A 27,284-nucleotide genomic window follows, 5' to 3' on the forward strand; every position below is an offset into this window, starting at 1 on the left:
ATTGTTTATTTCAGTGTTCGAAACTGAGGTACGCCATTGAACCGATCAACCGGAAATCACTTCGGATCTTTGACATTCACCGTTCAGAATTCAGAAATCATTTCGTTTGTCTTACTGTAATTTCAGAAAGCTCGAAAACATCGTAAATACTTTACATCAAAAACTTTCGTTTCCTGGTCAAACAACGCAACTTTACACTTTCCAAGTTTGTCTGAAACTGAAATTCAATCGTTATTTAATATTGTACTGTCCTCCAACCCATAGCTCAAATCTACCTTGCACTTCCTCTTTGAGTCCAAACACTTTCGAGCACTTTTTCTGCAAAAAGTAGTAAACAACTTCTTCATTCCGAATATAGACATACACTTGCTCCAAAGAGCACAAACTGAGAAACCTTTAGTCTCTTTTTTATTTCTTTTTTGATCTCTTAGACGTATTCATGCATTGACGCACGTACTCAAAGTGAGATGTGCTGAAAATCCAAAAAACTTAAAAGTTATTGCCCAAAATAGGAAAGATCTCGACTAATTATTCAAGATCAAAAACATTTTCAGATTGAGCTTTTTGAATCTGTTGGAGAACATTTTTAGATTGGTTGCTAGAACTTAAAAGACGAAAGGCCACCTCCTGAAGGACATACAATATAAAACAGATAAAGAACCATTTTTTTTTTCGAATGGGAATGAATTGAGCTGAAAAATTAAACATTTTAAAAGTAATTGAATGAAGTTTTGAAGTTTACAAACGCTGAAGTTGTTGTGCATTTACAATCAGATTTAAATTACATCTCGATTAACATAACCAGTCTTCTCACCACAATTCTCGAAACCCCTATTCTTTTTTTGACACTTCTATGTAAAACTATTCCCGTCAACACTTTATTTTATAATCTTGTTAGCTCCTGGTGCCTACGGAGTCAGTAATCTAATCCGTGTTAGTCGTTTTTGTTTATTTGTATCAAGATAAGAACTTGTTATGTTGTTCTGATAACAAATAGTTTCAGTAATCTCAAAACTAACAAGCTTAAAAATGTATTGAAATCAGAGATGAAGCCAGCTCTAATTAGTTTAACAAGATTACAGAAGTGTGATCAGATTAGGCAAAATATAAGCTAGATTTCTGATTCATGATTCAGAATTCTAAATTCACAAATCACAATTCTGGAGGTGGCAGGATGATCAGAAACCGTAACAGTACTCCTACTCGTGTCAAGAGCGTGTGACGAAAAAATCATGAAAGTTTCCAAAAAATTTCAGAGATTTGACTTGGTACCAAAAATGGTCTGTTAGTACATGCCGTATTAGTCGACAAAAATGATGATTCCGTCGGGCTTTCTTTTGATTTAACTTTTGCAAATGTACTCATTCATCCTGTTTTAGATAAATGCTTCGAAAATTTTGAACAAAAGTACATTGTTTACCTGCAGCATCTTGAATTTCGGTCACTCCTTCTTCAAAAGAAATTATTTATCTTAAAATTAATCGTATCCTGAAAATCAGAACAAACATGTAATTTCCCACACTCGTGGGGATCGAAGACACAAGACTATGTTGACAGTTTAGAATGGGAAAACAGATTACTGGAGACAGAACACGTCATTCGAAGAAAAATTAGATATCAGAAGTTATGGAGATCAGAAAGATCACGTTTTGAGAAATTCTAGAATATGTCAAGATTGATGAACTCTTGACCAGAAGCATCGAACAAATCGAACATTGAGAGAGCGGATTAGTCAGAAAACTGTAAAACTTGGTCCACCTGGAACAATCAACACTTTTGTGCCGTTATGCAATTGTACCCTCATGGTTTTTTCCATTTCGATATTCAAGAAACGAAGAATCTTCAGAAGCATCATATTGTTTACCAGTTCACTCATTCAATAGGTTCCCACGATTCAATCAGAAATGGTTGTTTGTGGTTTAATGCGTCATTTGAGAAAATATTCTAAATTGAGAAATTACACATTTGAATCATCATCATGCTGTGAGAATAATCAATGTAATTTTGAAAAATGGAACAAAGTCCAGAAGCTTGGTTCGCCAAAAAACCAAAGTTTGATTACTGTCGGATTCTAAGGCATTTTCTTTAACGTACTTATGTTTTGTCTTCAATCGAAGAAAGTCTCGTGGGGGATCGGTGATTGTATGTAGGCTCTGAATAATCAAACTCAATCAGTAAATAGTTCTGTAACTGTCCGAACATCACTGGTATGTACTATGCGAGCATCTTGCCCATTTTCTGAATTCTTCAGTTCCTGACTTTGTGTTTTATGACCGACAGAATGCTGCAGATGTTTTTGAACTATATTTTTGAAAAAAATTATAACATTGCCAAACAAATTAGATGGTTTTATTTTCCTCGAGCTTCGAACAGTTGTATTTCAGATCGTTTTTTGGGGAAAAGAAGAAAGAGAAACAGAGAGAAGAGAGATAGAAAAGTGAGACAGCATGGAAAACATTTGGAATCAGAAAGCTGGGAAAATCAGTGGACAATGAAAACGGATTGCAGAATTGTTGTCGGAATTGAGAAGTGGTTGGTGTTCAAGACGTTGAGAAGTGGTCGATGGAGTTGTGAGAAGAGTCCGAATCATTGAGTTGGGCAACAAAGCTCGGAGAGTTGGGAGTCCGATACGCCGGTGGTACAAGCCAAGGTGGAGAAATCTGAAAAATGAATTGAGTTAACGGTAAGAACTCTAGTACTCAGGAGTATCATCATCTAGAAAAAAAACAATGTACTCACCGAACTCGGCCATACAGGGGAGCCCACAAACTCTATCGATTCTGTGGGCGAGAGCACGTCCACAGGATCTAATGAGCTCAACTGGCTTGTGCTCACAGAATCCTGAGACGAAGAGAGCAGCAACGAGAACGAAGACGAAGACAATGCGTGACATGATTACTGTAAAATTCAGTTATAGAAGGATAAAGTTTTTAAATCATTTGAGAGAGGAAGTGAGACAAGAGAAATCAAAATAAATCCCAAATTCAGGCAATCAGAACTAGGAGCCTTCCAATTATATACCCATAAGAACCATGTCTTCCACTGAAGATAGGCTCCGCCCATTTCCGAATCGAATACTTATTATAACACAAACATGATAATTCGTATTAAATGTCGCAGGTGTCAGAACAAAAAATGTAATCAAAAAGAAGAAGACTGCAGGAATAGAAAAACATGAAAAATAAAAAACAGGTGAGAAAAATAACAAAAAAGTTGCAACAAAGTTTAAGAAAACAGGAGTCAATTTGAGTGAAAATTGGAGAGAAAAACAAAAGTTCATTTTGTCAGGAGAACAGTTCCGATTTCTAGAAAGGCATCTGGAAGATTCTTCATATCTAGGAAGCCATTTCAGAATTCAAAAGTTCCAGACTAATTATGATGATTGTACTGAGAAAACTGTATCGTAATCAGCATGTCACATGATAATCATCTAGATTCTTCCAAGAGATTCATATACTGGGAAGACGTTGGGACGATCGTCCAATCGATTCTTCTCATCGAACTTTCAGTCCCTAACATGAGTTTGTTCTGAATACAAACTGCCTCTATGTCAGCATGAAGAATCTATTTCGTAAATATTATTCCTCGCCTACCCTACAATTCTTGGCTTACTCATTTAACCGGTAAACAATTATTTGTATGCTGACGACAAATGTGACTCAAATATCTCAGATGATGTGACATTACTCGTCATTAGATATTGTGAATCTTACGATAGGAATAGGTTTCATTTTACTGAATATTTGGATGTTTGGATCTCTGATCCCCCACATTCCACAAAGATCTTCACTGAAAGTGTTCATGATTTCATCCGATAATCCAAAAACAATTAGTTCCATCGGAAATCACGAATTCAGAAAATGTAGGAAATGGAGAAAGGTATAATATTTCAACAGGATTAACATTCGATGATCATCCAATTTCTTCTATTTCCTAACAGAAAAAGTTTTGAGACTAGTTTAAACTCGTAGTCCTGATATCCAATAGCTTCAATGGTCTTTGGCTCCGAAGAGAAGAAGCGGAGCCCGCCGGTGCCGGGCATCAACCACTTCCGTCTGGGCGAGTGTAGAAAGGATGAGCAATCTCATAGTTTATGTATACTATGGAAATGGGAAAATAATTGGTCGGAAGGAAATAATGGGACGGCTAAAATGGTTGAGCTATATGATTCGGGGAGGTCAAAAACTACAAGAAGATTTCGAAAGTGAACTGGAAGAAAAGAAAAACGAGTTCAGTCTATTCTATTTGTCGTGGGGAGTCAAACTGTAGATTGATTCATCTGAGCATTTTCATCAACTCACCACTCTCGGACTCACTCAGAACTGAAAATGAATAAAAAGTCCTATATTAAGACTTTCTCAATTCCGTAATTTGATTCTGAGATTCTACTCTTCATTAGTAAAAAAAGAGGTCAAATTGCGTATAAATGGAATATCATGTTTCCAATTACAAAATGAAAAACAAATCGGAAAAATCAGAAGAATGTTCTAAAATAGAAAAAGTAATTGGAAACATGATTCAGAGAGTCAGATTACTGTAGTCCGAAATAGTCACAGTGGTGTGAGTCATGTGAAGATGAGTAGTCTGAGATAGTCTCCATTTGGAAAGCATTATCCAAAAACTGGAATCTTTCCCTTTTCTTCCTCTTGATTCCTAATTACGCACTTCCGAAAACATGAATTGAATATTCATGAAACAACTAATCAAAAACCTGTGATTCTTGTGACGCAATAGAGTATAAATCTAGAAATAACTGACTTGAAGAGTACTAATCGTTTTGTTTGTTTCGTGTTTTGGAAGAACGGAAATGAGGATTAGAAGCTGAAATGTCAAGGAGAATAATGCATGAATAAACAATTTGTTGAGGACCTTATCCTAAAAGATATGTAGGTCAAACAAGGACAACAAAAAGATTAGTCCATTTGTGCATGAGGAACTGAATAATCCTTCTCCAGAACCCCCTCTAAACTTCAGTCTTTACTATCTTCTTCCTCCGTTGCTAAATCTATTTCTCACTTCCTTCTTCTCGATTCTAACATCAAAAAGTATGTTTAGAAATTATGATATGTGTGACATTTGAAATCGGAGACTAAGTATTGAATAAGGTTATCAAGGTATTAGTAATAGTAATCATATGTATGAGCAAACGAGAGATCTTTGACGTGACTTCAATAACTAATAGGAGTACGGTACTTGAAATATGACCAAAACGAAGACAACTGAATTGTGACACTTTTTCACTAATTGGAGACGTTGTGAGGATATTGGATCCTATGGAATGATATCAGTGAGTAGTCATAACCTATTTTCAGTCGGATGCAGAGAACATTTACGTAAAAAGAGCACAGGGACTCTTGAACGAGTTGTAACTGTAAATATGAATGTTGGCTCAGAACTCAGCTGTAACAAAAAAAAGAAGAGGAATGAGGGATTCATTGGCACCTAGCTTGTCTTACCTCTTCGTTCTCTACCTAACCACTTCCAAGAATTTTATGTAAACGTTCCCGGCATCCACATGATATATGTTCGCTTCCTAACAGATAGTTCATTTGAAATACGTGCAGAAAAAGTGTGTAAAGCTAAAAGAAACGAAAAGTTGTTTTCACTTTTGAGAGAGAATAGTCGAGTGGTCATTTTCATCTTCTTGACTCCTAGAGAGCAAAGAAGAATGGGATTTTTTGTTGAAAAAAAAATAGCATCACACAGAACGATGTCCTTCACGCCGACGCACTGGAAGGGTCCTCTCCGTCAACACTCGTCAAAATACATTAAACAAATGGAAAAACGTGTCGGCCGTATCATCGAGACAATTGGAACAGAGGAGTGCTCCGTCGGGTCCATTGAATTCTAGAGAAGGCAGGGGGAAGCTCAGAGAGCAGTGCAAGAATTGAAAATGAGCACATGTTTTGCAGAAATTGGATTTGAAGAGAATTACGGGAAATTGAAAAAGGAGAACAGCAACTAATTATATTGGTTAGACGTTGGAGAGAACTCATCGGAAATAGAGATGGTTCTGGATTTTCAGCCTCGATATACGGTTTTTAAAAAACTTTTATATAAGAACTTGAAAGATAAACGAAAAAACTTCATAATTTCGAATTCAGTTGGCTCAACAACTTGTTCCTGGATTGATTCGCACAGCATGGTCAACGACAATTCGAATCTCATTAAATATTCCCGTCATGTGTTATGGTAGGCCTAAAACTCGACTACTGGTTAGACTTTCATGGAATTCGAGGTGACAAAAGTATCATTTTTAAACCATATTCATCATCATCGACCCCGCCCACATCACCTCCCACATAATCACGATCTGTACTCTCCTATCCGGAATCGAGTTCAAACTTCTGAATTTCAAAGAATTCATTCAATTGGAATCCATCCCAATTAAACTTGTTTACCTTCTTTCTTTGATTTTAAAATACTCCTACGTATCTGAATAGCCGAACTAATTAGGTTCTTATTATATTCGCTTTTGTATTTTCGAATTTCTTTGGAGTATTCAAAAATAGTTTGCATTTCCTAATTATTCACGTGGGAATTGAAATTTGTGATCAGCATTTCAGATGGACGGTGTGACGTCAAGGTGTTCTGAAAACACTGAAGAATTCTTTTGTACGATACCGGAATGTGGAACGATCGACCGTTGGGTTCCCGAACGCTTCCAACCAGCAAACAGTGCAATAATTTTAACGTTTATCTATTACATATCTCCAAAACTTCCTCAAGAGATCTCTGTGTACTGTGAAAAAAATAAAGTTTGGCCAAGGATTTTCAAAAAAAAATTTCGCGCCCAAAACGCTTTAGTGCATTTGTGAACTAAAGCGTTTTGGGCGCGAAATTTTTTTTGAAAATCCTTGGCCAAACTTTATTTTTTTCACAGTATACTTTCATTTTTCTTGACCTCTATCACATTTCCTCTTCAAACGTATCATGTCTCGTGCAAGAAAAGTGTCGTCAGAAAGACCTTCATGAAGTCTCGAATGTCAGAAAAAGCAATCACCAAACTAAAAAGTCGAGTTCTTCCCATATTTCAGAAGTCCTCAAACCTCAAACAACAAATTATTATCTACCCGGATTAGACAAAAACCAACTCGAAGAGAAAAGTGAAACAGATTGAAGGACTTAATAAATCCTTATTAGAAGTCCGATTAGTGATTAGAGTAGACAGTGCCAGGTACCGATCCATCAAGTAAAACGACGAAACATCAAAAAATTGAGTATGTACCATTTCTTAAAATTTATCGGGTTCCTAGGATTAAATAAAGTTTGCAAAAACATTTTGCGATAGTTTGGGAAAGCTATTCTACTAACAGTATGTATCTTAAAAATTGTTTCAAAAAATCTCCTGAACCGGATCCCCTAGATAGGTTGAAATATCTATTTCAGTTCGGAATCAAGGGATTCCAAATTCCTGGCACTCCGAAACATTCATAATACCATTTACTTCATACAGTTCTCTGATCTCTCTATGACGCATCTGATGCAATGCACCATAAATATGGGCGGTTCCACTTCTTCCGATATTTCAGATTTATCCACTTATTCCTATCATTGGATCGAGACGCAGACAACAACCGCGCCAGATGCCAAGGGCGCGAAAAGGGGGAGGGGCGGAGTCTGAAAATGTATAAAAGAGTTGAGCTCACTGATAAACGTTCACAAACACCAATCGTGTTCTTCCGAATCTCCAATCATGTTCAAGCCTTCTCTCATCATTCTTCTTCTTGTTATTCTCGCTCTTTTGAGCAGCTTCTCGAGTGCATCAATTGCAAATATTCATCAGAAGAAATGTATGAAGAAGTTGGCATCGTACGCAAGCTCCGTCTGCGATGGACCTCATTTGGTTGCTGATAATGTAGAAGGTCAGTTTTTACTTCTCCTTTAAGTCTCTTTTTTGGTTTCTAAACTCTACCAATCGTTCATTTTTTCATTTTAGAAATCATTCTAAACGCCTGCCTCAACCAAGTTGACCTCGACACCTTCATCAGTCAAATTTGCCCATAGCATTAATTGCTTATCTCCCTTCCGTCCGACCGTTGTCCCCTGACTTCCCTCTACTGACTCTTCTCCTTCATCAATCTCTCATCTGGAACTCCCATCTACGCATTCATCTCTCTGAATCCCATAATGTTTCTCTGTAATTGTAGTTTCTATTGGACTTAATATAACCTTTTACTCGTTTTTTATTCATAAATCAAACCCTTAATAAATAGTACAGTTGGGCAATTCTTTGTTTTTTTTCGAGTTCAGCTTTCAAATTGAAGTTCTGTTTCAGAGACGAAACGATGTTAACTTGGATTAAGAAACTCGAGACAGGAGATTATGATCAATTTTCTCTCCAAAGAAAGCCAGACCTCCGGGTATTCAAATCCTCTCAATAAGGATTAGAATCTCTGCGTCTCCTGCTCTCATAGCCAGCTCAAAAATGAATATTTCTGCACGAGAAGATGAGAATAAATCCTAGTCGAGAGCATAGAGAAACAAAAATGAATCACCTTGTTTCAAATGCGACAGAAATGTCAAGATTTGACATTTTGGGAATGAAGTAAGACATCTCAAAAAAGATTTAGCAGACGATGATTTTCGATTTCTAAATAATTGAGTTGATAATTATAAGTTCAGTCTACTGACGTTAGCCTCTTGTTGTCTATTATTATTCATTTTTGGAGTTGAACTCTGGTCTTCGGTTATTGTAAAAATAAAACGTCTTCGATTATGGGCTTCTACGCAATGTGACACGCACTCAGAAAAATAATTGTTTCATGTGACACGGACAAGATAAACATGTGGAATACGAGCACACTTACATACGGATTTCAGGAGAACGAAAAAAAACCTTATCGAAGTATTTGTTATTATGTCTCTTTTCGAAATATTTCCCCAGGATCCAGAAACCTTACTGACGTGCATGACATCTTCTGACTCATTCGACACAAAATCGCTGTCTTCTGACCAATTTTGTGGTTTTCGCATACAAATAACCCCGCTTGTTTACGATTTCATGTGACATGAGTAAGCCAAGAAACGTAAAATCTTCTTATGTTGTCAAACTATTTGAAGCATTTTAGGTGTAATCTGAGCTGATTTCCTTGATTTCTTAACTATGGAAATTGCGTTTCCTGAGCGTTTTATTAGAAGTCCCAGCAGAAGGGCGGAGTAGTTTGAATTTCATATTTCTGAACGCCACACCCAGATTCAATCTCCAGAGTCAAAATGGGCGTGGTCTTGTCGAACGTTATATATTCAGAAAATCCAGGTAGCGCTATTCGTTTTGCGATTGGAATAAAAGTTCCCTTCCTTCCGAAAATGCTCTTCTTCAAGTTCACTGTTCTATTCTTCTTGGCCTTGGCTTTCTTCAGTCTTCCGGATTCGGCTCATGCCAATATCGAAGACAATTGTGTCTCAAAAGTCGAGGAGTTCATGATTTCCAAGTGTGGAAAGTGCTCAACTGAAGACTACCAAGGTTGGTTTGATTCCGAATCATCCTTGTTTCTTGAACTTATCATAACATTTTCTAAACTATAGGATCTCTAGCCTCGTTCGCCTTTAATAAAAATTCAAAACTATACTGTTTCCAGATTTCGCCCAGCTTGCTTGCAACGAACAAATGTCAGAAAGTAGAATTATTCAAGCATGTTGCCCAGAGCAGTTCGACTGAATTCGTCGCATCGTTTTCCCCTTCTCGTCAGCCCCCGGACCCCGATAATTCTACTTTTTCTCTCCGTCCTGCAATGAATTCTTGTTGTTGAATGTTTATTCTTTCTGAATGAAAAGAAAAAAAGAGAGAAGATCTCATTAGTAATGTTCTCTCTTTTTTCTCGACATCTTTTTATTTCGTTTGCTCCACCCGACGGAAAATCTCAGTGAGCATGAACAGAGTGTCATCTCCCTTACTATTTCTACGGGGAGCATCGGGAAGATGGGGAGCAGGGACGGATGGACTGAAGGGCGCCGGACCTCCACGATATGCTGCGTCTCTAAACGTACTCGATAGAATGAAAAGAAAAACGTTTCTCTGCAACGGAAATGCAGTAAATAAAAGAAAATGAGAAGAGAAGAAACTCTTTTTGACGGGGAGCAAAGTTTGGCACGGAGGGAAGTGAATGCGGGCGGTGTAAAAAGTTCTGGGGAAACTTGGATTAGGGAATCTTGAGAGAATGTGAAAGGGTAAATTTAGTCGGAATTGCGTTGAACAGATTGGAGTATCTCTCTAAGTTCTGAAAACCTGAAAATGAAAAAAAAACAAGTGAACTGTAATTTTTTTGACTAGAAGTATTTTCATTCAATTCGCCAGTATTGAAAATTGTATGTTTGCCTGTTGTAAACATCATCAGATTTAGGAGTTCTAGTAGTTGTCAAAACATATTACAGAGACGAAACGACGTCTTCTGAATCCTTCTAAATACGATCTTTCGAAGATTCTCAGGAAACCATTAAATACAAAATCACATAAATGTTTACAACAATCTGAAAATTGACCAGTTCAGGAATCTTTGGTCAACACCTCGCAAATGTGACGTTTTCTGATGTTCCGTGTCACCAATAATGCTTTCAGACTGATTTTCGGGACCAATGTTTATTAGGAAGCTTTCATAAAGTTTTTCATAAAAAGACCAGGAAGTTGTTTATCCGTCCCGTGACGCCTACTGGGAACCTGAATTCAAAGAACAAAAACGTTCTTCCGAATACCAGAAACCATTCCAATTGAACAGAGCAAGCATCTTTCATCACAGGAATTTCTAGATGTCACTTTTCCTCTCGGGTTCACCCGTCTTCTCTAATTTCTCGCCGTTCCTTGACCCATACAGACCATCGATCTTAACTGACGCAAACACTTTGGGGCGGAGTCAAATGTATGGAAGATCAAGGGAACCGAACACGAAACTTATCATCTAACTTATCAGTTTCTGAGAGTTCTTCCCTCCGAAATGAAGATGCTCCGAAAGATATTCATCGTCATGCTCTGTGCATTGCTTTTTGTACAAATTCATGCTGAAACAAGATGTGAAGATCACTTAAAAATGTATGCTTCTACATTCTGCGAATGCAAGTCGGCTTTTCTAGGTAAGAACTTAATATCATAGTATCAAATGATAAAAAACTAAAAGTTTTTCCAGATTTTTTCGAGAACGCTTGCCAGATTCAAATGCCGAGAGACAACATCGCAACTGCTTGCTGCAATTAAGGATGTTTTTTTTTTCTGTTTTACATCTCCCAATCCAAATATTCAATCAATCCGTATTTCTTTGAATTTCTGTGTTCTCGTTTGTGTCCATTACAATTTTCTATTTTCTGATAGAACATCGTTGATTATAAAATATGTATTGTGAAGTATGAGAAGGAACACTTTGGTTTATCTACAAACCGCGCTGGCCACATGTTTCAGGAAAAAGTATGAGAGATTTGAAAAAAGAGTTGAGAAGACACGTGTTGCCGAGGAAAACACGAATGAGTCAAAGTTCTGTGCTGTGTGTTGGAAAAGTGGGGAACATCTGACGTTTCAACGTTTCAGCTGACCGAACCAACTCTCGGAAACAAACTAGATTGACAGCCTACTAAAAGTTATAGAGCATATTTTCTACTGATTCAAATAAACAATGGTTGAAAAAATAAAGCTTCAGGATACAATTTGAACGATACATCAAAATTTAATCACTGAAAACAATCGAACTCTCCCTGAACTGCAAGAAACTCCCTTTTCATTTCTGGAACAATGATACTTCGATGCTGAAAATCTAGAAAATGTAAAAATACTGTTTCTCTCAAAAAGACCTTTTCACTCTATTTTGTTTTCTGTGCTACGCCTTTAACAAACTTGACATGTCGAGAAATACATAAATAAGACATGAACTACGTAATCCTCTCGAAGAAATGAAAAAGAGATGTCAGACTTTGTTTATTATTCTACGTTAGAGAGATAGATGTAGAGCAAAGATTTTTGAGATCTCCATGTCTTTAGCAGGAAATGTCTTACGGTAGTGCAGGAAATCGGATTATGAAGTTTAAGAAAGGCGGAGGAAGATGAATGAAAGAGAAGGAAGAAGTACCACACAAACAATTTATTCTGGAAAGGAAACACATAAACTTCTCGGGGTTGAGTCATCAGATAACCATGAGAAAGGACAATTAAATTAACAGTTCTGCAGACACCATGCGATACAAATTTCGATACAAGCAGACTTCGAAATGTAAGAAACACCAACGATGGATGAATCAATTTCAGTTAAAAATGAAAAGTGTTTTCTTATAATAAACGAATGTACACAAAATTGAGATTCTGAGTCGTATTGCCTTTAATTTCCATGGCATCGTTATAGAAGAGTCCCAATTTCTCTAATTCTCCCCAAACTTTTTACTCAAAAAAATCACATTGTGTTGTATCTGTTTTTCTGAATATCTTAAGCTTACTTCTTAGTCCACATTTCAAAAACAAACGTTATCATGTCCAACAGCTGCGTTGAGAACAAAAGTTCCCATTCGATCGCAGTATCTAGCCGACGCATTTCTGATTCTTCAAGGTTGAAACAACTAACCAACGTACACTGGCTACAACCTCCATTTTTAATAAAATTTTGTTTCCCGACTTTTCGCAAGGCCATTCTTTGTCATTCAAAGTTTTCCACTAATGTCTATGGTTGTTTTACTAGGAAAATTCTACTAATAGCAGCTCCACCTTTTTTGGTTCAGATAAAAACAGGTTTTAAATGTCTTAAAGGAAACTTTCCTTACTAGAATTTTGCATGATTTGTTCAGATAAAAGTCTGAACCAACACAGTGACATTCAGACAGAAGTAGATTTCAATTGGATACAGAAAGTAAGGAGATTCGTCTATGCAGAGTGAGAGATATGTTTCAGCATGTCTTTTTTTCTGCAGGAGGTTCAGATATTCGGATGAATGAAGTTATCTGGAGTCCTGTCGAATTAATTTCTAAGCTTTATCGGCACAATGCCCTCGACAGTACAGTTAGTCCATTCAAAGTTGTATTGTCTCAACATGAGGTTACGTACGAACCTTTCGAAGGTATTTTCATGAATCGACGGTTTTCCGATTCTAAATTTTTACGTTTGAATTATTCTTTTCAGTGAACTGCCCACTAGGTTGGAGCGAGGACTTCATCATCGTACGACCATCATTCTGGACATTGATTCCTCTCCGTTTCAGATTTCTCAAGACCGAGTAGAGATTATCGGAGAAGAGGAATATCCGAACATCGGAACTCCAGAATTTGAAAATCCTCAGATTGTCAGAAGCTAAGGAGAGAAGATTTTTGAAGCGCGCTGAAATTATGAAAGAAACAAAACACGACTTCCAATTGAAAATTTATTCGAGGCAAATGAAATATCAATATGAAAAAAAAAATGAAAAAAGAATGTTGTAGTTGTAGGCTATTGGTGATCATTGAGCAAGATGGGTTGTGGTAGGGCAGCATATCGAGTTGATTTGTTCGAGAGTGATGCGTCCGGCAGCGGCATTGCAGGCGGAGACGAGACCTGTAATAATGATATGATTGAAACAATTATAAGGTGCGATATGATTACTTACCATTCGCATTCTCGCAGGACGAGCCACAAATGGAGAAAACCATCAAGATGGCGTTTTGGGTGCAGTATTTGTTTACGGAGACTGCGGCGATGGAGCAGAGAAGAACCAGAAGAAGGATTGCGATCTTGATCAAATTCATCTTTAGCAAGACTGCAACTGCGAGAGAGCTTCGAAGGCAGGTGGGAAGATCCGAGAGTGCCGAAGGAAGTTGTTCCTTGATTTTAATAGTACTCCGACCCCATTTTATACCATTTTTAATCCGCCCATTTTCCTGACTGTATCATGGAAACGCCTACTTTCGCGCTCCGCCTTACAAAACTTTAGAACACGTGTACCCAAAATGTCTGAACTCTCTTGATCTCTCGTTCAGAATGGTTGCTCCGCCCATTAATCATTCATGAAGATTTGTGAGTTTTATCAAGCAACAAACAAACCGAATACTTACTTTCAGAAATATTAGAAGTTATTATTAGGTTGGAAATAAAGTTGTAAGCCATTTTTTTATTTGAATGCTGTCACATTGATGACAAGAATCAAAACCAACTACGCCCTCTGTTATATAAAGTCTCGGTGCTTCTGATATCAGTCAGCAGTTTACAAAGCTGACATCTTCTCTCGAAACACAATAAGTAATTTAGTTCACAACTTTGAGAAATTTGATTTTTCTATGGTCGAGGTATCACATACTAAAAAAAATGAACAGGATTTGTAAATGCTGTCTCAGTCTTCCTGTGTGAATTATCAATGACAATGAACAGTACTCATACCACAATCGGAAAGTTTTTGAAACGTGTGGCAAGAATAAAAAAAGAGACAATAAATCGTCATCTTTTGGCCAAGTTCCGCGTTCAGTGATGGATAGTCCAGCGGCTTCGATTTCTCTCTTCTCTCTCAAATTTCAATTGACATAACCATTTGGGTATCATTAATAGGGAGTGGATCTTGCACAGACATCTTCAGAAGGGAATTATACCTAAAGAAAATGATGGGCCTCATATGGTGGATCCAAAAAGTCTGCAACCTCCATAATGTTGCATCTCCACTAGTTGCCACGAACCGACGACGTATTCTCTCACACACTTTTGCCAAATGATTCTCGTTCACACAGCCTACAGCTCTGACCTTCCTCTAACAGATTATCATGTGTTTAGAGAAATCCAGTGTGCTACCGAATGATAGGACTTGCAAACTTGAAGTCAGGGCGAGAAATGGGTACAAGTTTATATTGGCTTAAATGAAACGGAGTTTTGGCAGAAGGAAAAAGTAAAAAAACTTGAGTCATGGCCAAAAACTTTCTTGCCAACCTAATATTTTGTATATTTAAGCAAAATTCCTTGGAAAGCTTCAGAAGTCATGAATTCGAAATCATCATCAATCAGCAACGTTGTTTTCTGATAAGTTTTTTTGGGGATGCATCTGAAGAGATAAAACTTGAATTATTACCTCAAAGTTTAAAACATCTAGAAAATCTGTCCAAACAATGGGATATCGCTTCAAAATGGCTTCAAAATATCGACTAATTTCATTTTCTAACTTGTTTTACTTATCCAGTCAAACTAATCTTTGTGATGTTTTGAAAAAAGTATCAGACGATTCTATTTTTGTTTGGATTATATTAAGTCTCTTAAAATCAAGTTTAATCTTCTAAAAGTGTTCAGCCGACATGGTAAGTGTCAATAATAATCCTGATTGCTGAAATCCAAACGGAGATGCCTAAGATGTAATCGTCTCTCTAATCTCACATGATTGACGCATTCACCTCCAACATTACTTCTGGCTACAAAACTAGAACAATTGGAATTCCCACCGTTTTGGAGCAATAATGCAATCACACTCCATAGGACCTCCGTGTCGGGAACTCGTTCGATTTCTTGCTAATTCTGTCTAGGACACCCCGTAGACACTGGAGTACGGAGACATGGCGGATAATTAAGAAATGAGCACCGAGGAACGCAGATGCGCCCTCTGCATTGGATGGCTTGTACAATTGGAGAGGGTGAAAAGTGGAAGGGCAAAGGACCTCCTGGGTGGTCTTCCGAATATATTTATGTGCGAGGGGAAATTCAAAGGGTCCAACGGAAAGCTGGGTGGTCTAGAGCTGGGTGGTCTTTCTGCCAACTGTCCGATCTGGCAGCTGCCGTCATTAATGGAGGTCTCCACGATGAATGGAAACCGCTCTACGGCAACAGTCCGTTCTGCTAACTACACGAAAATGATTTTTCGGTAATTTTTAAATAATATCCAATGAACTCTGGTAGCGTTACCCAAGAAACATTGAAATCTTTTCAAAATGGCACAGTCAGAAAAGCATCATTCTTCACCAAAAGGGCTCTTTCTCTTCTCTGACTTACACTTTTCATAAGTGCTCATTTACTTATTCATTTTTAGCAAATCATTCCTGAAAATCGTTTGTTCTCATCCTGTGCAACTGTTCGTTCACTCCTCCCACTGTTTTCCACTTGATTAGACGCTTCGAACAATATTCATAATGCTGAAAACCACGAAAACATGGCTCATCAAGATGTGATGTTTTTACCGAGTTTTGGAAAACCTACTTTTGCAAGGATTACTGTAGTTTTTGCTTCGATCAGAAATACATTTTGAGAAAACCCTACAAGTCCTCGTGATATTGCAAATAAGAGAGTTAATCATGTTACGAATAATATATTATACTTAATGTTTCTGAAATTCTTGGAATCAGAAATAATCCGATTGAAAAAGAATCCTAATTCGTTGTGGTAGATAGAACGGTGAACTATGAAACTCGTGAGATGGTAGGCTAACGCGCCTTCGGCCGAAATGCGGACATTCAGACAGATGGTCAGACTACAGTTCACAAATCTCCCAGCCGGGTGAAAAACGGAGAGAAAGTAGCAAAAAGTTCACTGGCCTACTGTGGTGTACAGATACTGCAAAGCAGCACTGTCAATCTGTTTTTTAATGTTAGTTAACGAGATTCCACTTAGATATTGATTTTCGAGATTTTGTACATGTGACTTGAGGAGATAAAACGAAAGGAGCTCGAGCAGATTTGTTGCGAAATATTTCAGGTCACGTGGATTGTCTTTGCAATTAATCTCGCAGGTACCTAAAAATGTACATTGGAACAGAGGTGAGTAAAATATAATTCCAGCTCTTATATCTCATATTTGTACCCAATACGCTCAAGACCCGTTTTCTCATTCGTTCAAGTGCGGATCGTTCATGTTCTGTTTTTATTTAGAGAAATAGTTAGCTAGATATGATGTTGATTTCGTTGATTTAGGAACAACAGACCAAATTGAAATGTTATCAGAATTGATGTAGAAGAAAACGAAATATGAAAACAACAAAAATAAAAATGAAAATGAATTAAAATACAAACTTCTCCCAAAACTTAGGCCCGCTGGTCGACGTATACTCGAGCCCTTCGTACAGACAGACGGACGGCGAATACGACAGTTGCGCTGCGCAATTCTGGCAGCATAGAATACGACCAGATGTAGAATACTCATCATTGCTCAATTCTTGCGGAATATTATCAATAGTGAGGTATATTCTGATTGACGTAAGATCATAAAGGTACAGTTTCATAAGAGGTTCGGTTTACTCAACTGTTTTGTGCTAATTCGAAGGCAACAAAATAATAGATGTATTGAAAAACGGCTAAAATATGTTGCTAGTAGGAAAAAAAACTGGAACAGTTTATGTTTAACCCAGACAGCGCTCATCATTTTCTTCATGAAATACTCGGTTTCTGTTTACAACTCCTCGTCGGGACTACGATAGCTAGCACGGAGGTCTGACCAATGAAAGCGTAGGGCTCCACCTCCAAAAGCTTCTTCGCGCTTGTCAGTTGGCATGAAATTTATTGTAAAATGGGTGGAGTCAAGGGAAAGTTGTTTACAATCTAGCTCATTCTTCGTGACTTTGTTTCTACGAGTCGGCCAGAATTTTGTGTGCTTCTTGTTCCTTTTTCCTTACGATTTCAGGAACAAAGTAAGCGTTAATCGATAATCAAAAGTTTCCAGCTTTGTTCGCCATTTAAGATTTGTATAAAATTGTGGTTTCTGCATGTTCGACCTGATACCATTTTGATTGATTTCTTCTATTTGAAAGTCTGATAATCGTCGTGAAAAAGAAAGGTGAATTACGACGATGACCGTTATCCGACACGTCGCCCTCATTTTTCACATGTTTCTGCTCCAAGAGATCAGAAATACTCTACTGAGTGATCACTTTACAATTTAGTATCATAATAAACTCAGATTTCAAAAATCCTCATAAAAGTGATATTCAGTCATTTAGTTGTTTCTTGAGTTAGCTGACAGTCGTGTGGCGAACGCGCGCTTTCGCAATTCCCGTGTTTGGATGCAAGTAAGAATGAGAGAAAACTACGGTACTCTGTGTCTCATACGTTTTATCAATATTTTTCTCAAAAATCTCTCGTTGCTCATTCTTTGAAGTAGGGATATCTTACACAGCCAATGGCTACGGTATCTCTCGTCTCTTCTATTTCTTGTCAACATGTCCAAACAACGAAGCTCCTCCCACAATCTTTTACACGTGCTCCGCCCTTTTTCAGCTCGATATAAAAGGATTCGACTAGACGGTTTCCTTCATTTTTCCCAGATTTTATTGCATACTCGACTACTTAAGAATACCACTGACTATGAGAAATCGTTTTTATTTTGGATGTTTCTTATGAGCAATCGGTCATACTATACTACTTTAAGACTAGATACGGAAAGTCACACCTCTTCTCGAGGGCATGTCTTCCCTACAATACTATACCTATCATTATTCGTCTTGTTGATCCCCCATAGCGTAGTCGAGCTGCCAATTCAGACGGTTGGCAAAACGGTCTTCCTTCCACGATATACAATAGAGCATACGACACTCCGCTAGTTCACCCAACCAACATAATGTGTCCAAGAAATGCCCGGCAGAAGCTTCAACTAGGAGGCTAATATGCATTCTCCGTTCCTCTTCTACCCCTGCCCACTCAGCTCCGAATATTCGTCCAATGCATCCATCTCGCAGACTTATCCTGCTGCCACCCTCGCTTCACCTCTTTACTATACTCCCTCCCACTCATTCGCATGTTATATCCGAGACCTTTCTTTATTAAATACCCCTTTCTCCGTCGCAAACTCTGAATTTATTTCAGAATCTTCAAAACTCCACGAATCTCGAGATGTTGAGATGCAGAAGTATGGAGCAGTATCCCTGGAGAAAAATAGTTTCTCAGAAATGCGAAGAATTGAATGATGGTTGGAAGTACGAAAGAGTTGATTGAATCGGATGTTGAAAATAGAAAAGAACGAAAAATGAAGTTTCGAAAGACGAAAATAGTGATACTTCATTTTACGAGAATCACCACCATTTCTGAGTCAAACTGCGAGTTTCAAAAAAATAACTGAAGACCGATGGATAAAGTGAAATAACAAAATTTTCGGAATTCGAAAAAAAGTGAATGGATTTGCTGTCAAAATGGATTGAATAGGTAGATCATATTCTTGAAATATTTCTCAGTGAGACAACAAATATAGTGGTGAAGTGATGATGATCTGATACCTCGAATCAACCCAGTTAAAAAATTCGAAACTAAAGAGAACAATAAATATTTAAACTATTAATGAACCCTAGATTCGCATGAACACAAATTGTTTCAATCACTTAAACTACGCTGAAATTAAAAAAAATAATTAATCTGAATTGTAATCGACCTACATTCATTTTTGGTTTTACTGATGAAAGTATTGCTCTCCAATCAATTCACGAGTTATTAACAGTCAAGGCCAAAAACCTCTACTAGTTATATTTTCCGAGCTAAAATCCTATCTATAATTTTGATAGAAACATTTTTTCTCGAAAAATAAAATACCTTAAGTTATCACAACAAACAATTTTTCAGATTTTCTAATGTGGATTTCCATTGATTCCAACTTTTCACAATTGATTCAGAAGTTTTTGAAAGTTTTCTTATCTCTTGGAAACTGCATTTCGGGAATCAATTTGCTCGATTTTCGTTCTATTCTAGTCTGAAATCTTATTTAAAAAATGAAATTCTCGTCCAAGAAGAATCCGTTTTCTATTTTTAACAATGACACGTCCCTCTCGCATTTTAGTTTACTGCCTTTTTTTCTCAACTTATTTTTTGATTGTGCACACTTGATGTAAGTGGCAGCTGCCATTTCGATTGTTGTAAAAGAAGGTGGAGTTTTCATACAACAATTGAGAGTATTAGACATCGAAAAAGTGATAACAATTATTTATTTCCAAATAAAAACGTCTTTTTTCCACATTTATTTCCTAACACGGTCTCCCAGAACGATTTTAGGGGCAGATTACGTCATCAATCGTGGAATGTCACGAAAAATGAAAAATTTCTGAAAATTCACACGTGAGGGAGTTTTTGAACGGGGAATGAAGTGGTAATCCATTTTCTCGAGAACCAGGTCAAATCTCAAAAAACTGTCACACAGTTTTGTTCGAAACCGTGTTCGGAACCCACCATTAATTTTTTGTGTTTTTCTGTTGGATAACTTTTGAGTTATCCTTTGTTGAAAAATCAACTGAAAACACCCTACTTTTTCAATAACTTGAAAATATCTGACCTCATTTTGCATATATCGAAAATCCGTTTTCACAACTTTTTTCCTATGTTCATTGGCTACCATTTGCACACATTCATTACGTGTTTTCTTCTAAACTGACCTAGTTATGTCATTTTTTGCTTTTGCACTATTTTCTTGACCGAACTGAAATTGCTGACATAACTCGGTCAGTTGAGAAGCAAACACGTAATGAATGAGTGCAAATGGTAGCCAATGAACATAGGAAAAAAGTTGTGAAAACGGATTTTCGATATATGCAAAATGAGGTCAGATATTTTCAAGTTTTTGAAAAAGTCGGGTGTTTTCAGTTGATTTTTCAACAAAGGATAACTCAAAAGTTATCCAACAGAAAAACACAAAAAATTAATGGTGGGTTCCGAACACGGTTTCGAACAAAACTGTGTGACAGTTTTTTGAGATTTGACCTGGTTCTCGAGAAAATGGATTACCACTTCATTCCCCGTTCAAAAACTCCCTCACGTGTGAATTTTCAGAAATTTTTCATTTTTCGTGACATTCCACGATTGATGACGTAATCTGCCCCTAAAATCGTTCTAGGAGACCGTGCCTAATACAATTATTTCAAAAAGTACCTTTTAGCTCGAATATACTATTTTTCCATCAGGATGATGCAGCTCAAAATTATTTTCAACCAGCCTGGCTGCCGCGCCTTCGGCGCTTCATCCGGCTGGCCTCTTCTTATTTTCCTGTTCGCCCTCTCACAGAAGTGTTCATGTGGCCGAGTGGTTAACGCTCACGCCTGTCGCTGAAAAGGCGAACGTTCGACTTTCACAGGTAAAGCGCGATGGATCCATTGTGGGTCCATATGCGTCCATATCGAATATGGATCCACATAGGATCCCTAATGGGTCCACATTTAAAACGCGGATCGCGCGCGGATGGAATATGGATGGGGAGGATGTCGGTCGTCCTCGAATTTCCGTGGATCGCGCGTGGATCCATATAGGATCCATATTCCATCCACGCCTGATCTGACTTTCCAACGATAATCCGATATTCCGCTGTGCGTGTTGTTTATAATAAATCGAGGCGAATTATTTTTTAGGAGTTTGCCGAAATTTTCTCCGTTTTCCAGAGTTTTCACCAATTTTTTGACAGTTTTTGTTGAAAATAAATTATGGTTCACTGAATAAAAATAATTAAGCTATTGCCGAAACAAATTTCTGTAATTTTTCACCAAAACTAGGTAATGTCATTGAGAATTTTTTTTAGAAATTTGTGGTTATTTTCATGAGAAAAATTAAAGGTTTTCACTATTTTTCTTTTCGGAACGACATGATAAAATGCATTTGCAGGTGGAATGAAAGGTAATTTGGTAAGTCTCAGTCGTTCCGAAAAGAAAAAAAGGGACTTTTACTCTGTAGAAGTGTTCTTCTTTCCGGGTATTACTTGAACTCATTTTGTGTAAACTTGATTTAAAAAACCTACGGACTATTTTGGAAATTGAAAAACAAAAATAGAATAGTATACTGAAATTACATAAAAGTGAAACCATAATTTGTTTTTGATGAAAAGTGAGTGGAAACGGAGAAAAGCTTGTAGACGAACAGAGTTGGACGAGAACGGAAAAGGGAACTTGAAAAAAACAATAGATAGAACACAATACACACCTTAAGAAACTTATAGTAGCAAAAGAATAAATCTCTAGTATCCGAAACAGCCACAATATGTGGTGGTATGAACCCAATCGAATCAAAGAAACCACGGATCGCGCGTGGGTGCTAAATGGATGCCGGCCCGCGCGTGGATCCATATGGATCCATAATGGATCCATCTGACATACCCACAGAATCCGCGCGCGCTCCGCGTTTCATCCACAATGGATCCATCGCGCTTTACCTGTGACAGGTGGTTCGCGATGGAAGCATTGTGCGTTCGCGCGGTGTCGAATATGGGAGTCATAGGAAACTTATGTGCTAGTTATATGCCTGGTATATGGAAGCATGTGGTGGCAGCGGGAAGCATATATGACCCACGCGCGATCCGTGTTTTTCTTGCCGTTTATCATGTCTACCGACAGCTCGTACGATGCCCTCGCCCACTAATTTCACCCATTATAATGTGTTGCTACTTTGCTATTCCATTCCGAGTCTGTTCAGCTCTATTCTTTATGACATATTCATTTTCTCCGTTTTCAGTTTTCATTGAAAACAAATTACGACTATACTTTCAGTAACAAAAATACGAATAGTTTTCGAGAAAGCACAGAAAGCTATAACTTTTTTCGTTCCTTTTTCTTTCATTCCATTTCTTACCAAAAAAACAGAAATCAATCAATGAATCAAAAAAATTTAATTCAGCTAATCAATGAAATGAATGTTTTTCGAAAGCCTCTGGCACAGTGATGAGCTTCTTACTTTTCTTACTTCGTCTTGACAAAAACTTACCGTCTTACCTTTTTCCATCTAAAAATAATTATTATAGCCAATCCGAAGTAAGAAAAATAAAGACGCTCTTACTTTCATGGAATAAGATAACTTTATCGTTTCATTTCATTGAGCTTTTCCTAAAAAATCGCGATTCAGCTTGAAAATTAAAATTACACTTTTCGGACATTAATTAAAAATTAATTTTTATTTAGTCGTAATTTGTTTTCAGCAAAATGTGACAAAAAGTGCATGAAAATCTTCGAAAACGGAGAAAATTATGAAAATGTCTTTGAAAAAAATTACAGTTTCAATTACGATAAACAGCACGCCATGGTGTAATGGCGGAGTGTCGTTGCAAGTTTCAGGTTTACGGTGAAAACATGGATCCTATATGCGAGCTATATGGAAGCACGCAGGATCCGTGCCGCAAGCACCACGCCTCGAAGCATATCACTTCCGCGCGCGAAGCACATCGTTTTATGCGAGCACATGGGAGGTTATGTGCTTCCATTTTGAATATGCCCCATATAGCATCCATCGCGAACCACCTGTGTTTGCCCATGGCGCGCTCTCCCCTTTATTTCTCAAAAATCTTGCGGACATCCTGAAAAACAGACAGACAAATCCACAAACAGAGCCCACACGCGTTTTATATATAAGAATGATGTTGCTATTTTCTAAAGAATTGAAAAAAGAAATCCCATCGATCTTTTCATCCGCCAAATACGTATAACTATCGCGTTGCTCAACTCATTCTTTTTCAGAATGCTCTCTCCAATCTTTCTGATTCTTATGATTGTATTCGTCGTTCTCGTCGCCGGAGGGCCGGTACCGACGGGGTCTCCGTCGGTATTGGAGACGAGGGAAGATTTTTTGAATTTTGTAGAGGCGAACTCTCGACCTTCGTGAGTTTTTAATTTTTTCCACAAATGATCGATTCGAAAAAACCTCATTTGAAAAACATTGCTTTATCCCCCAATAATAATAATTTTTCAGAAAGCCGTAGAAATCCCATGGAACCTACTCTCATGGAATAATTAGGCCTTGTTATATATTTATTTTAAAATTATTTGTAACTTTTTAGTTTCAATTTTCTTGAGTTTTTATAATATGAATAAACATTTTTAAGTGCAAATACGTTCTTTGGATAAAGAGATTACTGCGGTTCAGCAAAACTTCAAAATCGACACAAACAAAGCTTTGTTGGAATTTTAGCAAATTTTCAATTTCTTTTACGAACTCCAACATTTTCCCGTAATTAATATAGGGACATTAAACTGGAAGGATTCATTTCTGACTACTTTTCTTCGCCCTTAATTTTCAATGTCAAAAGGTCTTCAGAAAACATCCACCATAACTAAACTTCTCATTTTCACCTATGTATCGTTCATGTCGACAGATCTAATGTTATATATGGCCTAAAATCTGTATAGAACTCAATCCAACTTGTACTTTCGGAACACATATTCATATATATCCTGGCCAATCCAACCCCTTGGTTTTTGTTTTCATTTTTAAATCTTTCCGTTTTCGTTCCATGAGTTATCCCATCGCTCCCTACCCGTGCGTCACTTTTGGACCCGTGCTGCCACATTTCTTCTCATCGTTGGAGGTTCTCCTCTCCGGATCACCAGGTCACGTAACGAGTTTTGTTCCCTTTTTCTTCTTTTCCTCGCTTTTGAAACAAATCACGAAACTCACAAGAAGGGTAATCGAGAAGCATTCAAAGAGAAGAGAACAAACGGATTGGAAAAGTGGACTGAGCAGAGAAAATCAGGGAGGGAAGGAGAGGGAAAAGAAGGTGTAAAACGAGAAGTTTTTGTTATTTTCTGATTGTCTGAGTCTCCAGATTTCGATATTCTCTCCTTTCACTTTACTTCGTGACCGTGAGCAGGATAGATCTAAACACAGTTAGATATATGGAGACCAAGAGTTTGTTCTAGGAATGAGGACTTTAATGTTTCGAGATAACGGATACTCGGAAGACGGTTAGGGAGTGGAGGGTAGGAAAATCAGAGAGTTTTCAGGTAGAGTTCTGAACATGATAGTGAAGATATAGTGATACTTCGGAGTTCGAGGGGATGAGTTGGTGTCAAGATGATAGAATTTTCTCGAAAGGGGTCATTGAAACTAACGGTTATGAAACCAAACTGATAAATTCAATCAGCTTTCGAGGCATGTTTCTACAAAAAGTCCCCGGTTAAATCTTTCTTACTTTATTTTCAACTTTCCGGTATTACATATTCAAAGATCTCCATCCTGTTCTTTGAGCAATTCCTATGCAAATTGGACTTTGCAGCGTATATTTTCTTAACACCTTCTGCAAAACGATTCTCTGTCTTTAACTCTTCTTTTCATCTTTCTTCCGAATACTTATGCACGATGAAATTTGAAAATTTGAGTTTCCGTAATAAAACTATTATATTCAAATTTCTTTCAGTGAAACATTTTTACATTTATTTTACATTTTGGAACAGGAAGAGACATCCGGATTGAAATTGTTGGAAAAGCGAAAATTAGTTTTTATAAGTATGTTTCTCTCGGTAGTCAAAGGAATGAGATGATTGATGATTTTTGATTCGGGAAAAAGAAACTAGAACATTTGTTTCTCGAGCATCTTTTTTTCTGTTGTTTGTCAAACTTCAAACAATTTTCTCTTAACAACATGATATCAACTTATTAGTGATAACTTCTAACTTTAACTGATATTGTTTTGACCAGCGAAAAAAGAGAAAATAATCACTAGTGCATGCTCGAAATTGGTGTTTACACCCAAAGTAGTCGAAAAATTATTAGAAGATGTTTCATTTTTCAAAACACGGAGACGTCCAGCTCCAACCCAGAAGTAAACAGATCTCTGAATAGTCAAATGTCAGTTTCTTTAAACTCTCGAATTCTCTAATCCTTCCGTATCTGTGAATACGCGCATGTCATATTCAGATTATGCCTGAAATGAACGTCCACTTTTCTGCCAGAATAAAACTTTCCCCGAGTCACTTTTTTATTCAACAAAATTGACGATCCATCAGTGCTTTGAATAACACAAATCATGAAATAAAGACAGATAAAATGTTTGAAATTTTGGATTATAGTTAGAGAAAATTAGAAGTTAACGATGACGGGCCCACAGCAGCATCAACCACGTGTTGACTTCAGAAGACGAACGATTTTGGCTGTGCCGGGCGGAAGGAGGTGGGACAACAGTGTTGGACGACTTCAGCGTCGGTCAGACCGAAGAAACACATGTACGAAGCAACGTCTAGAAAATAAAAGATTTAGATACTCAGCCTGGAATTTCAGTATTTTGATATTTACCTTGTCCAGTTGTGCAGGTTCCGGTGCAGAGAGTTGCAATTTTGGCGGCCATCTTACGTCCGCAAAGTCGCTGATCCTCTGGTTGATCGATGAATCCACGTGGTTGATGCTGGATGGGCATGTTCTGGATGACTTGGAGCATGTCTTCATCTTGAAGCTTCTTGATTGCAGCCATCAAGTCATGATACGTTTTGATCTCGTCTTGCATTGATCTTTGTTCCGAGAGTGGCTGATGGATATTTCCATCAGTCCCAGGAATGATGAAGACAGCGAAGATCACGAAAAAGAGGAAGAACGCCCCCATAAAAAAGGATAGAAGATTTTTCGAGAAGACGACAACGGCTCGAAAAGTGAATTTCCGACGAGTCAGTGAACTTTTATACCGGGATGGGCGGAGCGTACTGGCGAGAAGTTAAAAAGTGGGAGGAGTTTTGAGTAATTATGGGATAAGGGACCGAATAAGACTCCGCCTACTTTTTGGAAATAGTGATTTCTGAAAAGTTAAGAGACACGAGAGAAAGACAAATAAGTGATACATCAGATTGGAGCCATTTTCTCACGTGACGACGGGAAAAAGAGTACAATTTTCGAGTTGAAAATATAACAATTTAGGGAAATCAAAGTGTGGGAAAACAGGATGATGTGCCGTGATCTTCTGAATTCATAGACTAAGTAATCAAAACTAGATCAACAATATAATGAATTTAAAGAATTTATTGAAGCCTTATCTATAATTCTTCAGTTGGAAACATTTTTATAACTTTGAAGGCAACCGCGATAGGTTGATTTAAACTCTTGTTAGTCGATGGTTATTACAGATGTTGTTCGATTGTTCTAGAAATTCTATGCTAATTGTTTTTTTCGATGAGTGATGTTGTATTTCTCAGATGCACTTTCTGTAAAAAAATCTACTAAATTTCAGATACTAAATTGAAGGTTACTTTCTAATTGACATGTTTGAAATTCTCAGAAATTTCTCAGAATTTGTCAATTCAAATGCATAGAGTAATACAAATTGATAAAGATGTTTATGAGAACGGATGCACAAGTAAACTGCATTATCATACTGTAATAACTTTTTCTCACTCTGACTGAATTCTACGCATCTTCTCTGGATAGTTTTGCATTTTAGCAGCACTTTTCAGATCTATTTTCTATACAAAGAAAAATGGTCAAAAGTGCTCAACCAACAGTTTTGAATAATTCATTATAATAGCTTTGAACTTTATTCTCCCGGTTCTCTAAGTGGTCGGAATCTGGAATGAGCACTCAAAAGTTCTAGTGTTACAGAAAACAGAACGTGGCGAATGCGTACCTCGAGAGACCACCGAAATCCTTTCCTAACTTCCTAACTTCTCATTCTGAATTCCAATTATTTCCCATAGTTTTCTGAAAGTTCTCAAACTCTTGAACTCAAGTACTTCCTGGATCCA

General features: G+C 37.4%; 6 protein-coding genes across 6 annotated transcripts; 3 read left to right on the top strand and 3 right to left on the bottom strand.

The window, feature by feature from the left end:
* Window positions 1-2,586: 2,586 nt before the first annotated feature.
* Window positions 2,587-2,893, bottom strand: GCK72_001642 (uncharacterized protein; the record flags this gene model as incomplete). Its single annotated transcript, XM_003114679.1, has 2 exons — window positions 2,587-2,660; window positions 2,740-2,893. 2 exons carry the CDS (start codon window positions 2,891-2,893, stop codon window positions 2,587-2,589), a joined length of 228 nt encoding a protein of 75 aa, XP_003114727.1.
* Window positions 2,894-7,696: 4,803 nt separating this feature from the next.
* On the top strand, window positions 7,697-8,007 carry GCK72_001643 (uncharacterized protein; the record flags this gene model as incomplete). The annotated part of the gene is made up of 2 exons (XM_003114921.2): window positions 7,697-7,865; window positions 7,940-8,007. 2 exons carry the CDS (start codon window positions 7,697-7,699, stop codon window positions 8,005-8,007), a joined length of 237 nt encoding a protein of 78 aa, XP_003114969.2.
* Window positions 8,008-9,216: 1,209 nt separating this feature from the next.
* On the top strand, window positions 9,217-9,661 carry GCK72_001644 (uncharacterized protein; the record flags this gene model as incomplete). Its single annotated transcript, XM_003115032.2, has 2 exons — window positions 9,217-9,466; window positions 9,582-9,661. 2 exons carry the CDS (start codon window positions 9,217-9,219, stop codon window positions 9,659-9,661), a joined length of 330 nt encoding a protein of 109 aa, XP_003115080.2.
* A 1,270-nt stretch (window positions 9,662-10,931) lies between these two features.
* Window positions 10,932-11,188, top strand: GCK72_001645 (uncharacterized protein; the record flags this gene model as incomplete). Its single annotated transcript, XM_053723063.1, has 2 exons — window positions 10,932-11,067; window positions 11,121-11,188. The coding sequence occupies 2 exons, from the start codon at window positions 10,932-10,934 to the stop codon at window positions 11,186-11,188; spliced, it is 204 nt and encodes a 67-aa protein (XP_053591708.1).
* A 2,212-nt stretch (window positions 11,189-13,400) lies between these two features.
* Window positions 13,401-13,686, bottom strand: GCK72_001646 (uncharacterized protein; the record flags this gene model as incomplete). Its single annotated transcript, XM_003114953.2, has 2 exons — window positions 13,401-13,495; window positions 13,548-13,686. 2 exons carry the CDS (start codon window positions 13,684-13,686, stop codon window positions 13,401-13,403), a joined length of 234 nt encoding a protein of 77 aa, XP_003115001.2.
* Window positions 13,687-25,688: 12,002 nt separating this feature from the next.
* On the bottom strand, window positions 25,689-26,155 carry GCK72_001647 (uncharacterized protein; the record flags this gene model as incomplete). The annotated part of the gene is made up of 2 exons (XM_003114636.1): window positions 25,689-25,795; window positions 25,852-26,155. 2 exons carry the CDS (start codon window positions 26,153-26,155, stop codon window positions 25,689-25,691), a joined length of 411 nt encoding a protein of 136 aa, XP_003114684.1.
* Window positions 26,156-27,284: the final 1,129 nt, after the last annotated feature.

The sequence above is a fragment of the Caenorhabditis remanei genome, chromosome I, assembly GCF_010183535.1.
Source record: "Caenorhabditis remanei strain PX506 chromosome I, whole genome shotgun sequence".
Taxonomy (NCBI): Eukaryota; Metazoa; Nematoda; class Chromadorea; order Rhabditida; family Rhabditidae; genus Caenorhabditis; species Caenorhabditis remanei.